Below are 18399 nucleotides of genomic sequence, written 5' to 3' on the forward strand. Positions count from 1 at the left end.
CATGCAGCTTTATGATCACTTCATTGTCACTTATTAAATGAATCATATTATTTGGTCCAATCCATTGTATCAGCTTTACAAACAAATTACATAAGCTGCTAGCATTTTTTTCGATATCAAAAACATCAATTAATCTAACAAAAATTATGGTCTCTTGCAATAAATCAAAGAATTTTAAATTATCGATTCAATTGATCTTGTTAACCATAAACCAAAGTAACCAATGAGTTATAGCTCAAATGGTATAAGCGCTAGACAGCAAACTGTCAAGGTCGTGGGTTCAATTCCTCCCACAAACGCTCCCTTTTTCCCAATTATCAAAAAACAAAAACCATAGTATATTCTAATTTCTTCCCAAATGCTTCAATAATCATCAATCACCAAATGGAAATTCATTTATCATGCTTTCTACATTAATTTCTTTTTATTCTAAAATGGCTTCTTCAATAATTCGTGTATAAGAGGGAAGAACTTTGGATGAACTAATGTGAATGGGTGTCAGCTTCGTTGCTCGAAAACACCTGGTGCTGATCATCCACAGAGACACGAAAACACAGACAACGCCAGTTGGCGAAGTGGCATTAAGCATCCCTCGCATTAGCTTTCTCCCGTGAAATGGCGTTAAGCATCCCTCGCATTAGCTTTCTCCCGTGAAGTGGCGTTAAGCATCCCTCGCATTAGCTTTCTCCCTTATTATTGACGTCACACTTAAAGCTCGTTTAATGTCCAGAATCGGGACCAAGGGAGACCGTGGTAACTCGGCGGCGAGTCAATTACTCATAAGATCCACCTTTGTCTCCCATACTCACCGTATTAATTCTTATGCCTTTTCATGCTCATATATATTTTTCAACTTCATAATTATTGCGTAGAATGAGTCGTTTAGAACTTTATTAACCGTTTGATGAATTCTTTCTATCAAAAGAATAGTTAATTGATAAACAATACAGATATAAATTGGTTTAAGGATGTCATAGAGTTTTTGCTTAAGCGAAAACATTATTATCAAAAGTTCATTTTATTTTCTGAATTTGGTCTAAAAGATCGATTTAGGTCAGTTTATGATTTTGAAAAGAAAAAAACACCTTGAATTTTAGCATTTTATCTCGTTTTAACCTTTCAAATATGATGATAAATAAAAAATAATCAGAATATTTTATACAAATTAGAGATGCGGTACCAAAAATTATGGGTAATAAAGATAAAGGAGTAAATTTAGGGTTTTTTTGTTTTGTCAAAACCACCAATGATTTAGTAATTGCTGGAAATTTGATGAATGCAAAGTTGAATTCAAATACCCCAATTAACGGCTAATAATCACCGACGGTCCTCGACCTTTGCTCTAAACTTCCGTAAACCCCCCAACCTTTCAAAAGCTTCCCTAAACCCCCCAACCTTTATGGCGGCGCTCATTCACGGTCCTTATGGACGAAAATACCCCTAAGCGCCGTCTTTTTTTGGCGGCTACAATTCTAAAAAAAAAAAAGACGGCGCCACGTGTCATCTGACATGTGGCAAAATATCTAAAAAAAATTGAAAAAACCCAAAACACCCTTACAACTATTAAAATTTAATTAAAACAAAAATAAAAAATCAAAGCAAATCAACCCATTCAAACCACTAAATTATCGAAATCGAACCGCCACAACCGAACCCGCCTCCGGTCATCTTCTCAGGTGAGAAAACGACCAAGCTCGTCGTCTTCTCACCTGAGAAGACGACCGTCTTCTCAGATCTGAGAAGACGAGTTGCTGCTCGTCTTCTCAGATCCGAGAAGACGAGCTGCAGCAACTCGTTCAAACTAAGATTCCTTTCAGCTTTCCATACAATTACTGTGAGGAAAAGTTGTTTGTTTTAGGCGTCTTAAGAGCTGATTGGTGATACGAATGCAGCTGTTCCGTTTTTGGAAGTTTAAAAGCGATCAGAATTCTTATATAATCAACTTGAAGAAGAAGAATGAAGATTTCTAAATAGGCACACACAGAAATTATATATTCTCTTGTTTTCTAGTTTATTGATGTTGATTTTGATAGTATTTAAACTCAAGTTGCATTCGCTTCCTGCTTTATTGAAAGCTCTTTATACCTGCAAAAACTTGAAATGGATGCAAGTTCAAACTAAGATTTCTTTCAGGTTTTCATATGATTACAGTAAAAAGAATAAGTTGTTTGTTTTATTTAGGCGTTTCATGAGCTGGTTGCTGATATGAATGCTGATGTCTTATTTTTCGAAGTTGGAAAGCTATTAGATTTCTCATTGAAACAACTTTGAAAAAGTAGAATTAAGATTTATAACATGCACACACAGTCTGAATTAGAATTAAGATTTATAACATGCACACGCAGTGGAAAATGATGCATCTGTTCTCCAAGAACAGATTTCAGATCTGTTCTTGGAGAACAGATTCAGATCTGTTCTCCAAGAACAGATAATGATGCATCTGTTCTCCAAGAACAGATTTCAGATCTGTTCTTGGAGAACAGATTCAGATCTGCTCTCCAAGAGCAGATTCCGATGGGTCGGCGGCGGGCGGCGGGTGGTGGTCGGCGGCGGGTGCGGTGAGTGGTTCGGGTTGGCGGGCGGATTGACCGTGGGTTGGGTTTGATTAAGTAAATTTGATTTGGTTTAATTTTTTAGGGGGTATTTTGGGTGTTTCAATTTTATTTTGACATTAAATGACGTGTCAATTAACATGTGGCGCCACTATTTGTTTTTTTCCAAAAAAAAAGGACAGCCGCCAAAACCAAAAGGGTAGTTTCGTCTATAAGGGCCGTGAATGGCGCCGCCACAAAGGTTGGGGGGTTTAGGGAAGCTTTTGAAAGGTTGGGGGGTTTACGGAAGGTTAGGGTAAAAGTCGAGGACCGTCGGTGATTATTAGCCCTAATTAACTTAAAAAAAACATTAACATTCCATAAAAAAAAAAAAGACACATTATCAAGTAGCTCTGACAATACAATACCACAAATATGCGGTACTGAAAAGAGAAATGAAATAAAAATGAGTGAGAAGAAGAAGAAAGGAAAGGCAATAATAGTAGGAGGAAGCATAGCAGGATTATCATGCGCACATGCTCTCATTTTAGCAGGCTGGGATGTTCTTCTTCTCGAGAAATCAAGCTCACCTCCTAATGGCAGCCCAACTGGTGCTGGTATTGGAATTGACCCTCTCTCTCAACAAATCATCCAATCTTGGCTTCAAAACCCTCACCTTCTTCAACAACTCACCTTCCCTCTCCCAATCGATCAGGTCTCAATCATTCTCATTTTTTATGTTTTCATTGCTTCTCTTCTTTATATATAATTGGGGAGTGGAAGGAATTGAACCCACGACTTAACAGAATACTACCACTGGTGCTTTCATTGTTTTTTAATGGAAAAGCATACAACTTTATTTTTGAAATCACTAGGTTTACATAAATACTTGATACCCAGTTGCTTATACTGCAGATTTTGATTTAGTTCATAATTATAAATTTTCATGCTGTAATTTGTTTTTGTTTTTATTGTTTTTCGACAGAATATTGTAACAGATGGAGATAAAGGTACTAGAATACTGACCAGAGATGAGAACTTCAACTTTAGAGCTGCACATTGGGCTCATCTTCATGCCCTTCTGTACAATGATTTACCAGCTGAAATATTTTTGTGGGGTCATCTTTGCCTTTCCTTCTGCATTTCTGAAGACAAGAACTCTGTTGAAGTTAAGGCCAAATGTCTTCTAAATGATGAGATCAAAGAGATAAATGGGGAGTTGCTAGTCGCAGCGGATGGGTGTCTCTCTTCAATTCGCCGGACGTTTCTTCCTGACTTCAAATTGAGGTTTGTAACAATTTAAAAATGAACCTACTCTTTTTTTTAAGTGTTTATGTGTTGATCATGGGATTCTAGCATCGCATATGACGCCGTATACGTTTGTATTCTATTGTAGGTATTCTGGATATTGTGCTTGGAGAGGGGTTCTGGATTTTTCGGGAAAAGAGAGTTCAGAAATTATTCTAGGCATTAGAAAGGCGTATCCTGATCTTGGGAACTGCTTATACTTTCATCTTGGTAATGGAATTCATACTGTTCTTTATGAACTTCCAAAGAAGAAGCTCAATTGGATTTGGTATGTTCACCAACCTGAGCCTCAACTGAAGGTGATTGCTTACTCCCTTTGTTTTTGTTAAAATTTCTAAATAGCAGAAAAGGTTCAATTTTTGACTTGTAGAAAAATAGTTGCATAATTACTATGTAATTATTGAATTGATGTTTACTTGACTACTTGCATCGTTTATTTGTGGAAGTACTTCATTGCTACATATTTACATGATGCTCCATTTGTTCTTTAAGAGATGATTAGCCTTACATTTTACTTGTGGACTTATATTTACTGTTTCACGAAAATTTCTCTAGTTTTGCTTTTTGGTTATATTTTTGAAAATGCATCTTGATACAGTCCCGATGATTTTGAAATGTATATAACCTGCAAAATAATTAAAATTAGAGGGATCCCGGCTTTTGCTTGGAGAACCTCTCTGATGCTTAATTGACGTAAGCTATAGCGAATGAGTAGTAAAAGTGATATGAACATTAACCTTCTGTCTCTTATTTCTGGACTATTTATAGGCATTGTAGAGTTGTTTCTTTTATCCATATTGCATGTTGGGCACTAACAGACATTAGCGGAGTATTATCCTAATTATTAGGCCGAATTCTCGAGAAAACTGTCTCTGCATCTGTCTTTTCTGCTAGAGCTAATGATTGTTTCTTGAAATACAGGGAAATTCAGTCACCTTGAAAGCAAGCAGTGAGATGATAAAGAATATGTATAGAGAAGCAGAGAAGGTTTGTCCCCCTGAGTTTGTGAAAATGATGAGAGATACAGAGGAGCCTTTTCTGAATGCCATATATGATTCCGATCCTATACAACAGATCGTCTGGGACAACGTGGTACTAATAGGAGATGCTGCGCATCCTACAACTCCTCATGGCCTGAGAAGTACAAACATGTCAATTGTAGATGCTGCAGTTTTAGGTAAATCTCTTGAGAGGTGGGGAGTGGAAAATTTGTCGTCGGCCCTTGACGAATACCAGCGTTTTCGGCTACCAGTCACTTCGAAGCAAGTCTTACATTCCCGACGGATGGGCCGAATCAAACAAGGCTTGTATCTTTCTGACCGTGAACTGTTTGATCCTATAACATCAACTCGAGACGACTGTGAAGAGCTTCAACAGAAACATATGCCTTTCTTTGCTGGTGTTCCTGGCTTAGTTGATTGATTGCCACTTTATCAATAGTCGAGACCTATATTGCACGGAAACTAAAACGGATACCAGAAAATGGTGTTTTAAAATTTAAGAAACATTGGAAAATGTATAGATAATAAGAATATAAGAATATGTTTGTAATATTAAAATTATAAAATTTTATCAATATATAAAATATATTTTCATGTAAATTAATTATTATACATTTATGACAATTAATGAAACAAATTATTTCAATATATTTAAAATTTAGGCAAAATGCATATTTGAATTTCTATACTATCACATTTCTTATTTAGATTGAATCCGTATATTTTTAATTTTGTAGACATTAGATCCCTCTATTATAGAAATGAAATGCGTGTATTACATGCTCCATTAGTGCGAATGCGATAAACCTTTTGTGTACTCCATGTTCCGTTAGTGCGAATGCGATAAACCTTTTACTCGTATTTAAAATCGACGTTTTTCAAATTGGGTCATGGACTTTTATTTTTTGCTGAAAATAAGTTCCCCAATCAGTTTTCTTCGGTATGATACTTTTTGTGACGCAAAGGCCTAATGTTAGACAAATTAAAAGTGTTCATCATAGGACTACAAGACTATAGAACATTTTCTGTAATGCCAGGAAAGATTCTTGAGTTGCTTCCATATGCAAAGGAAAAACATGAAACATGAATTATTTTTGGACTTTTTATATGAAATAATGTTTTTTTTTTCAACATTTACTTTTTTACTATCTCTTTTAAATCTTTATATTCCATACCAACTTTTTTTCTTTCATACTACTTTTGAAAAAACTTTACTTTTTATATTAACTCCCATTTTTCAACATTTTCTTTTATCATTTTTAATTATTTTCACAATTATATTCCTGCACTTAATATTTATCACATATTTTAATTTTAATTTTTTTTAATTTTTTTGATTTTTATTTGGATTTTGACTTTTTTTACTGTTGTCAGTTTTAATATCAACACAAAATCAACACAAAATCAACATATGTAATAAACTAACTTATTTAAATTAACATTGTAACATTACAATAATTTAACATCATTATTGTTTTCTTCACAAATGCTAAAATCAACAAAATATCAACTGAAAATCAACACAATATCAAAACTATAACATTACAATAATTCAACATCACTATTTGTCTTCTTCCCCGATCCTACCACATGATCTAGTCTCAATTTAATTTAATTTAATTTTTTAGTTTATGTCATAGAAAATATTATTTTATTTGTCAATGTTAAAATCAAAAAATAAATCAGTTGATATTAACATAATATCAACATAAAGTCAACATAAAATCAACAACACTGTAATATTACAATAATTCAGCAATCAATCATCATCAACAAATCGTTCTGCAGAATAAAAAAACGCAGAAATACAACAAAACACAAGAAAAATGCAGAAATAATAGAATTTTATTCTGCAAAATCACAAAATTATTATACATAACATGAAATGAGTATTAGATTCTTTAAAGATACTCTTTATACATGTTTAATGGTGAAAAAACAGTAAAAAATAAACAAAATACAGATCTGAAAATAAAAAAAAGAACAAAAAATTTCAGATCTAAAATCAAAAAGATAAAGAAAGATGGCGGGGAGACGAAGGCGGAACGACAGAGATGGAACGGCGGAGGCGGAGGCGGAACAATGCGCAGATATGAGAATTGTGTGAAAGATGAGTTGAGAGAGAAAGGAGAGAGAAATAAATTGTAATTATGAGGGTTTGAGCTATTAGGGTTCTATTTATATGAATAGCATAAAAGTAATAAATTCTTCCTTATATGGTAGTTTTAAAATGTCAAACATGGGTCAGTATAAAAGTAAACCAAATCTGAATGTTGGTTATATGAGTAAAAAGCCCTCTATTTTTTCAACAAAAAATGGAATGCGAGTATAGATAGATGATTACTCTAATGTAGGAGTGTAAACGGGCCGAGCCGACCCTTACTCGAGCGTGTTATACAAGCTCGAGCTTGAGCTCGAATAGGCCTAAATTTTGAATCTCCAGTTCGAGATCGACCAATAACCAAACTACTTGAGCTCGAGCTCGACTCAAGTTCAATAAATATAATTGTAAACGGGCCGAGCTGAGCCCGAGTAAGGCTAAGCTCGAGCTCGAGCTCGAGTGTGTTATACAAGCTCAAACTTGAGCTCGAATAGGCCTAAATTTTGAAGCTCGAGATCGACCAATAACCGAACTACTTGAGCTCGAGCTCGACTCAAATTCAATTAACACAAAATTAATAATTTTAATTTATAATATTTGATGTATTTTAATTTTTTTACTATAAAAAATAATATCTAATCAATTAAGAGGATATAAACTTAAATTTAAAGATATAAAAGTCAATATAATTAAAATATAATTTTTAATATTTTATGTGTATGAGACTCGTTTAGACCCGTTTAGGCTCGCGAGCCTAACGAGCCCCCTTATTTGATACTCGAACTCGGCTCGAAATGAAGCTCGAGCTCGAACTCGGCTCGAATTTTTCGAGTCGATCTCGAGTAACTCCCGAGTAGCCCAACTCGTTTACACCTCTATAGTCTAATGAAAGTTTCTAACTATGAGTTTTTGAAAAATGAAAATTTTAAATTTAAACTAAAAGACTTCAGATTAAAATTGAACAAATATTGTCATTTACATGCTGAAAACAAAATGCCTTTTATTACTAGTACACTAAACACCACCTTGATTCTAACTCTACAAGGCCAAAATTAATTACCAAGACTGCAACCAAGCAAACAGAGGAACATTAAATACCAATTCTTCAAATCAAACCGACGCTGTTCTTTCCCGGAGATCTTATTTCTCAGCTACACAAATCAGAGTATTACAATCTAGAAAAAGGCAGCATTCTCATTTCGACATAAGTTTTTACAAGGCTACCAAGAAATAAAAAGAATAAAATACACAGTTTGGTATAAATATAAATATATTGCACTCCGTCGTAATTGATTTTTCATGTTCCTGTTAGAACAACAATTACACTTTAGCAGGCCATGTTGCTTGAGCTGACATAATAATTCCCACAATCACTCCAAACAAGCCAAGCGCACTACCAAAGATCTCTATCACAAGAATTTTCACAAAAAGTGAGGAGTTTTGAGCATCAGATAGTGCACAGCTGCTACCAATTACTCCTACACACAACCTGTTACAAAATACAAGTCATAACATGCTGCATGTACAAGAAAATATTCATCAAGTAACTTAGATAATTTATAACAAAATTCTTTATTAGAGAAATGTAAACGGGTGACAATACTAACCCGCAGACAAGATTTGCAAAGCCCACAATGATCCCAGATGCAAAAATTGCATATCCAGCTCTAAGAGACTCTGGGTCATATAGTTGAGAATTGGGAACACTCTCCAATTTGGTTTGTAGAATAATTGCAACAATAACACCGTATATTGCAACAGCCTCACAAAAGATCACGCTGTGTAAAGCAAGGACTAAAATATTACTAATTCCACCACTTGTATCATAAATTTATACAAAGCTGAAAAAGGATTAAAACTTCAGCATCACAATCAGCTCGCACTTCTGAAGTTCTAATTTACCAAACATGTGCAAGAAAATAAAATTTTCAAAACACAAACTTGAATTGATCAGGATGAGGAAATGATCTAGCTTCTAAATACACACTACTGCAGGTTAAGAAGCTAGGCAGGTACAAAAAAACCACTGAAACATACACCTCAAACGATCCGTTTACAAGAAGCAACATATAATTTCATTCTCATTGTGATATATCCCCTTCAAAATGAAACCTTTCCATCATAAGAAATTCCTTAATCTAATCAACTAAAAGCTCTAATGAATCCAAAATCAATTCTATTTACCCTATTACAATATTTATAAAGATTATGCTCCCTAGAATTCAATTCTTCCGAACTAAAGAACAACAGCAGGTAGAGAAGATAACAAACAACCGTGCCAAAAGCCACAAATAATATTGCTAAAATTCATGCTTTTCCAAAGCTTAGAACACATAATTTGGCTTATTGATCTCTTCATATCATCAAAAATTACAATCACATTGAACACCCTCAACCTAGATAGCACAGACACTCCATTCAATCAACGTGTCCAGTTTCTGAAACGGGTTGGACACTTGACTTTTCGGACAAAAGCTTCATTTTTTACATAGAAAACCTTAAAATAACACAATTTCGCCGTGTCCAAGTGTCCCATTTCCCCGTGTCCATGTCCGTGCTATCTACTCAGCTCATTGCGTACACTCCCAGAGACCCAAGTTATCCACATCTCTAATATAATAAGCAAAAAAGAAATAGCCTATGCTTCATATTGCAATCGTAACAGGCATAGCAGTATTGAACAAAGCTAGGTTAAAATCAAAGTTACCTGATGAGATTTTTAGAAGTAATGCGAGGAGCTTTAATCGCAGCACCAATCAAACTACTTCCAGTTATATAAATCCCCCTGCCAAAAACCCAGACAATTTAAAATTAGATCAAAATCAAATCAATTGCTAATTGAAAGACATCAAAAAGGTACCAGGCGGCGCCGAGGACTGAGACGCCGATAGAGATGGCGATTCCGATGGCGGAGAATGTGTAGGGAGAGATATGAACCAACGCGCGTGCCCAAGAGCTTGAATGTCCAACAATTAAGGCGCCTGACATTGTTGATTCTTTGCAGAGGTTCCGGGTTACCCTATTCGATGCGGAAGTAATCCGATGGGTCGGGTTGACGAAGAAGATTTTGTTTCTCTCCGATCTCGTGGTTTCCCTATTATGTGATTGGGAAAAGGGAAGGTGCAGATACACGTGGGAATGCTAAACGTGTGCGATGGTAAGGACTAAACGGCACCGTATAAAAGGTTCTCTAATTGTTGCGATACAATTAGAACAAAGGATCACTTTACCCCCTCAACTTGGCACAAAGTATCAAAACGTCCAAAACAGAAAAATCGGATCACTGTTACCCTGAATTTGGCAAAATCGAGTCAAAAAACCCCCTATACTGATGTGGCACCTTAATTGTAGGGTGAGTTTCTTAAATACTCATTAATCCTAATTAAATACTCATTAATCATACTTAAATACTCATTAATCTTAATTAAATCTTAATTAAATCAGGGGCCTTTATGAACTTTTTTCCAAAAAAAATCAATTTTTTTTACAATTTTCGGCGAGGAGGGGCTCCTTCTCGCCAGAGACCTGCTACTGCTCGTCTCAGACGAACAGGTCGGTGCTCGTCTGAGACGAGCAAGGTGCTTGCTCGTCTCAGACGAGCAAGAACAGAGGAGCTGCTGAAAAATATTGTTTTGTAAAAAATTTAGAATTGGAGGGTTAATTTGTTATTTTAAGTTTATTATTAAAAAGTTGAAATTGTTTTTGTTTCTAATTATTAAGTATTAATTTAAAATGTTTAAAAAAAGTTAGGACCATTTTAAGCTTTTTTCTATCAAAAACCACTATGGTAAAACGAAATCACTATCAAAATCGGAGAGTGTATCTCACTCTCTTAGGTGAGAGTGGTGAGGGGGGTTTTGTACCAAATTTGCCAAGTTCAGGGTAAAAGTAATCTCGTTTTGTTAATTTAAACGTTTTTGATACTTTGTACCAACTTCAGGGGGGAAAGTGTTCCTTTGTTCGATAAAATTATCTTAAACTTATTTTTTAAAATAAAAATATAAATTATATAATTATCTGACCCAAAAATGAAAAAATTTGAAATTAACTGCTCAAACAAATAAAAACTGGATTAAATAATCCAGAATCACAAGTTCATGACGTTGACTCTTTGATACAAAAAAAAATATAGTAAAACATCCATATTTTTATTTTGTAGGTACCATAAGATTTTATCGCTATTTTATATAGATCTGTAGATATTAACTAATCAATAAATTAATATTATTGATTTAAAGTGTATTATTGGAAATCAACAATGTTAACAAAAAAAGTCACACACTATTATACTTATTAAATTGGCATAAAAATAAATTTATTATATTATATTTAATTATAAATATTATTTATTTAATAAATGATATAATATATATTGAGTTGTTCTTTTTGTCATTCAATATGACACCAAAAATTTAATTTTGTGATAATAAAATATTCTCTCGGTCCCAAATTGATAAGCACTATTTTATTTTAATATTTTATTAATTTTTAAAATTAATTTTCATACGAATGTCAATCACCGGAGCTGCCGAAGAAGGAGCTTCCTTCTCCAAATGGAAAAGGAGCGTCCTTCTCCAAAAGCTCGCTCGTTCTCCAAATCTGGAGAAGGAGCAACAACTCCTTTTTATCGGAGAAGGAGCGGCCGCTGCTCCTTCTCCTATGAGAAGGCAGCTCCTCGGTGGCTATCAGAGAATTTTTTTAAATTTATTTATAAATTTAAAAATTAATTAATTATTAGAATTTATTTGAATATTTTTAAAGTTAAAGGACATTTTTGTATCTTTTTAAAACAGAAAACATGTGATGGAACCTTTTTATTTAATTGGTTTTAATAATTTTATCCTTAAATTAACTACATTGTCATTGTATCCTTGTTCAGAGTAGAGGTAAAATATAAAAATTCAAAATAGGATACAAATGAACTTTTTTCTAATCCAATATATAAATTAATTTATAACAAAAAAGTTGATTTAATCACAAATTCACAATGATATCGTCCATTATTCACTCAACTTTTACAAAATTATCAGAAATAATCACCAACTAAAATGAGAGTTTTATTTTGATAATTATCCTTAATTACATTATATGCAGTTGTCATTTTCTTGTTGCATTGTTGCTCTTAGAATATCTATTGCCGGCATTGTCAATGTCATTGTCATATAAGAAATTTGGTCAAGAAATTGACAATTTGAGAGCAATATAGATTGCCGAGAATAAATCATGTGGTGGGCATAGTTTTGCTAAGCATTTCTGCTCCAAATACAACTTGATCAAAAACCTATTACAGCCTGTGGTCTTGGACCGATTTAAATATGTTTCGAGAGTGGATCGTCTCCCGCCATACAGCTCAACTTAGTTCTGTCAAAAAAATTAAAACATACCACCTGAATTAACAAGGAAAACAAAATACACAATCATACGAAAAGAGCCGACAAATACAGTATTATACTCTAAATGTCCGAAGTTAATAGTTTAGTACAAATACATTTAAAAAATTTAATTTTGTTTTATAGAACTAGTTGATTCATGAAAACGTCATAACTATACTTATTTAAATCAAGTAGCAGTTTTATACGCTTGGAAATAGATATTAAACGGATTGAATAGGATTAACACGACACGAGAAAAGTAAATACATACAACAAATTTCCGTATTAACTTGTAATAATAAACACGGTCATAAACCGATAAACATATTGAAATTGACCTATTACTATGATACGAACACGTTTAACTTCAAATAAAGCATGTTATTTTTTTGTATTAATTGTATATGATCCATTTTGATACCCTTACACATAGGCAGAAGAGTGAGAAAGAAGAGAAATTGATGCAGCCAAACTCAGTCTAGCTTCAACCGAAAACACCTCTATCTCCATATCCGCTTTTTAATCGTCTGTCACAAAGCTTCCAGTTTCATTCTTATCTAAGGAAACTGGAAGCCATTTGTAACAGAGGATCATTGGCAGGTAAGAAGAACAGAGGAGTTGGTGTGAAGACTGGACCGAATTCTGACCGGTTCAACCTCTCCGATTGCTCAGCTGAATCGCTCTCTTCATAAACTTGGAGCGGCCCTTCATCTATTTATTTGAGTATCCATTGGCCGGCCTTCACATCTTCTGCTGTCTTCATCTTCCATGCTCTTTTCTATTTGTTTTATATTTTTCAACTTTTTATCGCTATATGACATAGTAAAGATGTTGCCATTTGGAAGGCCATCCTATTATGCTAATAATATATCGATGCAACTAATTCAAATTTGAGACTATTATCAAAATTGGGCGTAATTCATCAAAATCACAAACAGTATTAGCCGGAATCAGTATTTTAAAAACTGAAACGGGGTTGAACTTGCAAGACCACCGATTTCATAGTTAAATTTGTTCAATAAATTTAACGACCAATTCAACTGTTTTAATACGAATTTAAAATTTGAACTATTCTTTTAATTAGAAACAATATCTAATTTAACGTTAAATGTTGATGTGAACACTGAAATATATACTATTTCGGCGTCTACATCAACAATATTCAAATTATAATTTTTCAAAATTAATGTCCGACACTACAGTAATTAAAAAATTGTGTTAATTTGCTAAAGACTCTAAAGTTGAAGTTTTATAAAGCAATTAAGCCAAACCAGAAAATATATATATATGAGTTTCAATACATAGTGTGCGTTGTATTAGTTGATTTTTTATTTATTTGTGATCCATATAAAATACAGAATTATTTGATCTCTTCAACTGGGCCACCTAAACAATTCATCCCAGATAAGAGATGATGCGTGAACATGAGTTTACAGGCATTGAACACAGTAGCTTTAATCCCTTTAAGATTCAAATTTCCATTTTTTTCTCTGTCGCAAATGACTTCCGAGTAACAACCCAAGTAGGCCGGCAGCAAAGTAATACCACTATAAGCTCCCTCCACATAAACCATAATTATCAAAACATTTCCTGAGCTTCTGTCTTCTGATCCATACATGGTCTTCACTAAGACGTTGGTTTTTCTTCCTGGTTCGATTCTGATAATTTGTCGGAAATGGTCTGGTCTTGATGGAGCTGCAAATATTCTCTGCTCCATCTCAACACTTAACTTGTTTTTGATTTTCGTAACCCTTACAACCATTAGCTGCTCATGTGAATCAATTTGGACAAGAAACAACATATTGCAGACAAGGCTGGCAACTTTATTTATGTATGACACAAACGAATCAAACACTGGCGACGATACCAAGTTATTTTCTTGTATATGTAATCAAGTAAAGTTCCTAGAATTTGTTTTCTTGGTTTCTTCGTAGTCTGCCTTGAGATGTATAATTGTATTGTACTATCCTAAAATAAAATTGTGAGAGCGGTTTGAATTGTTTTAAGTTTTAGAGTTTAAATATCGAATTAATTTGAGTTAATTATTTTAAACAAATAGATTAGGGATAAAAGTTAATTTGAACTAGTTGAATTCGAACTGTTAGGTGATATCTGAACAAATTCAGATGTTTTGTGTGGAACAATTAGAGCCGACTCAGATAATTTGTATAAAACCGAATGAGCGAAGCAGCGGGGTAAGATTAAGCCACAACATCTATATCAGAAATGTTGCTAACTTTCTCAGTTATCTCAGGAACTGTTACAAGCAACGATTTATACACTCATCCAGTAACAAACTATTGCCGATGCGGAGGAAAGATAAAATGAATTAATACAACAACAAAAGCATGTTATCACCATGAATCTTTACTTTGGAAATACCCTTATGAAATAAAAGCTGAATTGAAGAAACAGAAGAAAACAAAATGCCCTTTATAAATTATGATTTGATGCGCGCGCCTGAGAACTCTGTGTGCAGCTTTGAGATGTAAATCAGTGTGGACGGTCCATTAATTAAGACAATTGCTGAAAAAGAAGGAGCAATATCTGGCTTGGTATTGCACATACGAACAAGTTTGCCCACTAATTGCCTATAGGCAAGTCCATCATGAATTGAATTTCCAGACTTGTTAAGTTTTTTAGCTGTAACGATAGAATTTGATGGCTTAGAACGAGCCACTTGAAGACCAATAAGAACTTAAGGAGACCAAAATCTTTAATCTTAAAATGATCATGCAGATATGTCTTTATTGAATCCATTTCATTAGTTGAGTTACTGGTAAGGATAACATCATCTACATATACCTGTAAACCAGTTAAATGCGCTTAACAAACAATGAGGGATCATAAGCTACTGCTTTGAAACCTTGTGCGAGTAGATCTGTAGTGGGTGTAGTATGCCATTGTCTGGATATTAAACTCCATAGGTCACTCAATTTACCATTATTACGTAAAAGGTATTGAATTTCATTTTGTTGAAAAAATGTTCTGGAGTTATACCTTTTGTTATAATGGAGATCACTACGGTAAAAAAAGAGCAAAAGCATAGCGTTTTTGCTTACATGGCAATACCAGAATTACAAAAAGAGGTATAACTCAGTATCGTAACTAATTGTAAATCATGAAAAAAACATTGCCATAAATAAAGAAGGTTTGTTTTTTCTCTACGAAAAACAAGGGTCACTTAAGACATGATATCTCCCTATAAATTGCACATATTAAAAAAAAAAAAAACATCACAACACGTAATCCATAATACACATAATCACATCACTCTCTGAAGCTCTAACAATGGCGGAACAAATAACACACATTTGTAAACGCACCGTAGTAAGCACAAAGCCGGTTGAAGCAGGAAAGTTCGTCCCCTTGTCGGTTTTAGACCGCCTTATGGAGCGAAACCATCTAAGAATTGTGTACTATTTCCAAACTCCGAAAGGAATGGAGCTAGGAGAAACAACCAAGAAGTTGAGAGAATCGATGTCGGAAATGCTTACGACTTTTCCAGTACTGACCGGAAGGCTGGTGAAAGGGCAAGATGGGCATTGGATGATAAAATGTAATGATGCCGGAGTGAGAGGTGTGGAAGCTACAGCTAAAGGGAGTGTAGAGGAATGGTTGGAGAATGTAGATAAAGAAAAGGAGCTTACGCTTATTCACTGGGAAGAAATGTTCCAAAATCCGTATTTTTGGTCCACTTTCTATGTTCAGGTACTCTATTTTAGCTTTTACTACAAAAATATACATTGATTTATGTGTAATAATAGTGCGTCATTAGGTACTGCATTAACTATCTAATGCGTTAATTTTCTTGAGTTGCACACTCAAAGAACTCGTGAAACGAAATAACTTATACATATAGAGTTTTTTGAGTTTTAAAAATGTTTTTGTTAATAGAAATATAAGAATTTAGAAATTTTCGTCCAACAAAGGTCATATATAATTATCTGATAAATATATATTGAGGCAGTTACAAATTTGTGGTCGTACATTTATAAGAGGAAATGAATTTACGTACCAAAAACTATAGTGGATTTGGCAACAATTATTATTCTAAATAAAAGAAAAAATTGACTGTTTGCTCATATATCGATAAACAAATTAGTTTAATTATAGATTTATTTTTACAATAAATTAGCATATCATGAAGAAAATATCATATAATTTTATTCAAATATAGATAATATTTTATGAAAAAACGTATATTGTTACTAAAATATTTTTATTATTATAAAAATACTGATAATTTTTTTGAATATAATGATTTAGCATAAAAATAAACTGATATTCTGAATTGTATTTTATTTTTATTTTATATTCACAAAATATTTATAGATTTCCATTTAATATTTTAAAATTTCAGCTGACGGAATTTGAAGAAGGTGGTTTGGCAATTGGGTTGAGCTGCTTTCACCTACTAGCTGATCTAACTTGTGCTGCTATGTTCATCAAGGCCTGGGCCGATATAACCTTAACCGGAAAAATGATCAGTCCGCCGCTATTCCACCCCTTGCCGCCTCGAAGACCCGGCAACACAGATCCTTACCACCTGCCTTACACCCACTTAATCAACTACTATAAATCAACTCTTGAAAAAACATATTTGGTCACGGACACAGCTCATGGATACGCAACCATTGCACTTTTATTTAAAGACCCCATGGTTCGAGCCTGTATAGCCGCGGCTCGAGCCACGAGTGCGCGTAACGGTCCAAACCCATCACCATTTCAGGCTCTATCAGGCCTTTTTTGGGGCTGTATAAGCAAAGCCAAAGGAAAAAAATATGGGCTAGTAGACATGTGTGTATGTTTAGATATGAGAAAAATGTTGGGTCTAGATTATGGGTATTTTGGTAATTGCACGGTTTATAATAAGATTCAACCGAAGTCTTCAAATCCTACGGTGGATATTGTAGAGGAAATGGCAAAAATGGATATTGAAGGAATGTTGGATTTGATCGAGTGGCTACAATCAAATGACTGGCAATCAACATCTTGGATGAACGGTGGTGATCTCATATGTGGGAATTTAGAAGGTGTCAATCCATATTTTTCTATGTTTGAAGAAGGTTTTGCACCAATTCGTGTTTCTCATTATGTGGAACCAGTCGGTGGAGCAGGCTATGTTTTGGTGGTTCCGGCGCCGCCGGGAGAGGGTGAAATGGCGAGGGTGGTGATGGTTACATTGCCGGAGGATGAGATGGTGAGGCTTTGCAAAGATGATCTTCTTTTAGGTTTCTCTCCAATTACATTGATGGGATTGAAGAAATGAATTAATAATAAAAAAATTGAGGCGAAAATAACTAAAAATGTGCGTCTGCCGGGAGTCGAACCCGGGTCTATTGCTTGGAAGGCAATTATCCTAACCGTTGGACTACAAACGCTCAATTGTGTTTCGGATGTCAAAGTCGTTTACATAAAAGGAAGTTTATAATTGTGATGTATTTGCTGGTTTTACCTCATGAACGTCTAGTAATTTGTGCCTTTAAAGTTTGCCTACAGGATCAAGTGAGCCCCTAACATTCGGAAAGATTCAAATATGCCCCTAACGTCTTAAAAAGTGAACAATCAGACCCTGATTTTGACTTATAAGTGAGACTTTAGGGGGCGTGGTTGTCAAAATCGGAGGGCCTTATTGTTCAATTTTTAAGACGTTAGGGGCATATTTGAACCTTTCCGAACGTTGAAGGTTTACTTGATCCTCGAGTCAAACGTTAAGGATATAAATGATCATTTTTCCATGAATAAATAATAGTAATAGGTATGGGAAAAGAAAAAATAAAATAAAATATAACAAATAATATTATTCATTATCTAATTTTAGTAATAATTAAATTATCATTATTTTTATTTAGTTAAGTAGGTAATTAAAATAATTAATCAAATAATTATACTTTTCAATATTTGTTATACAATTATATGCAGGTAATGGATAATGTGAGTCCTAATGTGTTATAATATATATATATATATATATATATATATATATATATTACTTAAATTAAATAGATAATTAAAATTAGGAAATATTACATATACATACATGTTCCTTACGAAAATAAGCATTAGAAAAAATAAATAATCAT

The 18399-nt window shown here is 33.9% G+C and overlaps 3 protein-coding genes and 1 non-coding gene across 4 annotated transcripts; 2 read left to right on the forward strand and 2 right to left on the reverse strand.

The window, feature by feature from the left end:
* The first annotated feature begins 2908 nt into the window (after positions 1–2908).
* On the forward strand, positions 2909–5440 carry LOC126665088 (uncharacterized). The gene is made up of 4 exons (XM_050357791.2): positions 2909–3246; positions 3517–3818; positions 3928–4138; positions 4761–5440. The coding sequence occupies exons 1-4, from the start codon at positions 2998–3000 to the stop codon at positions 5259–5261; spliced, it is 1263 nt and encodes a 420-aa protein (XP_050213748.1). The 5' UTR covers positions 2909–2997; the 3' UTR covers positions 5262–5440.
* Positions 5441–8007: 2567 nt separating this feature from the next.
* On the reverse strand, positions 8008–10068 carry LOC126665106 (V-type proton ATPase subunit c''1). Its single transcript, XM_050357812.2, has 4 exons — positions 9802–10068; positions 9649–9726; positions 8549–8719; positions 8008–8430 (listed from the first exon to the last, which is right to left on the reverse strand). The coding sequence occupies exons 1-4, from the start codon at positions 9927–9929 to the stop codon at positions 8262–8264; spliced, it is 546 nt and encodes a 181-aa protein (XP_050213769.1). The 5' UTR covers positions 9930–10068; the 3' UTR covers positions 8008–8261.
* A 5467-nt stretch (positions 10069–15535) lies between these two features.
* Positions 15536–18157, forward strand: LOC126677067 (protein ECERIFERUM 26). The gene is made up of 2 exons (XM_050371512.2): positions 15536–16024; positions 16677–18157. Exons 1-2 carry the CDS (start codon positions 15605–15607, stop codon positions 17583–17585), a joined length of 1329 nt encoding a protein of 442 aa, XP_050227469.1. The 5' UTR covers positions 15536–15604; the 3' UTR covers positions 17586–18157.
* Positions 17626–17697, reverse strand: TRNAG-UCC (transfer RNA glycine (anticodon UCC)). Its single transcript has one exon. It is a non-coding gene; the product is annotated as a tRNA-Gly (tRNA).
* Positions 18158–18399: the final 242 nt, after the last annotated feature.

This window comes from Mercurialis annua, linkage group LG1-X (assembly GCF_937616625.2).
Source record: "Mercurialis annua linkage group LG1-X, ddMerAnnu1.2, whole genome shotgun sequence".
NCBI lineage: Eukaryota > Viridiplantae > Streptophyta > Magnoliopsida > Malpighiales > Euphorbiaceae > Mercurialis > Mercurialis annua.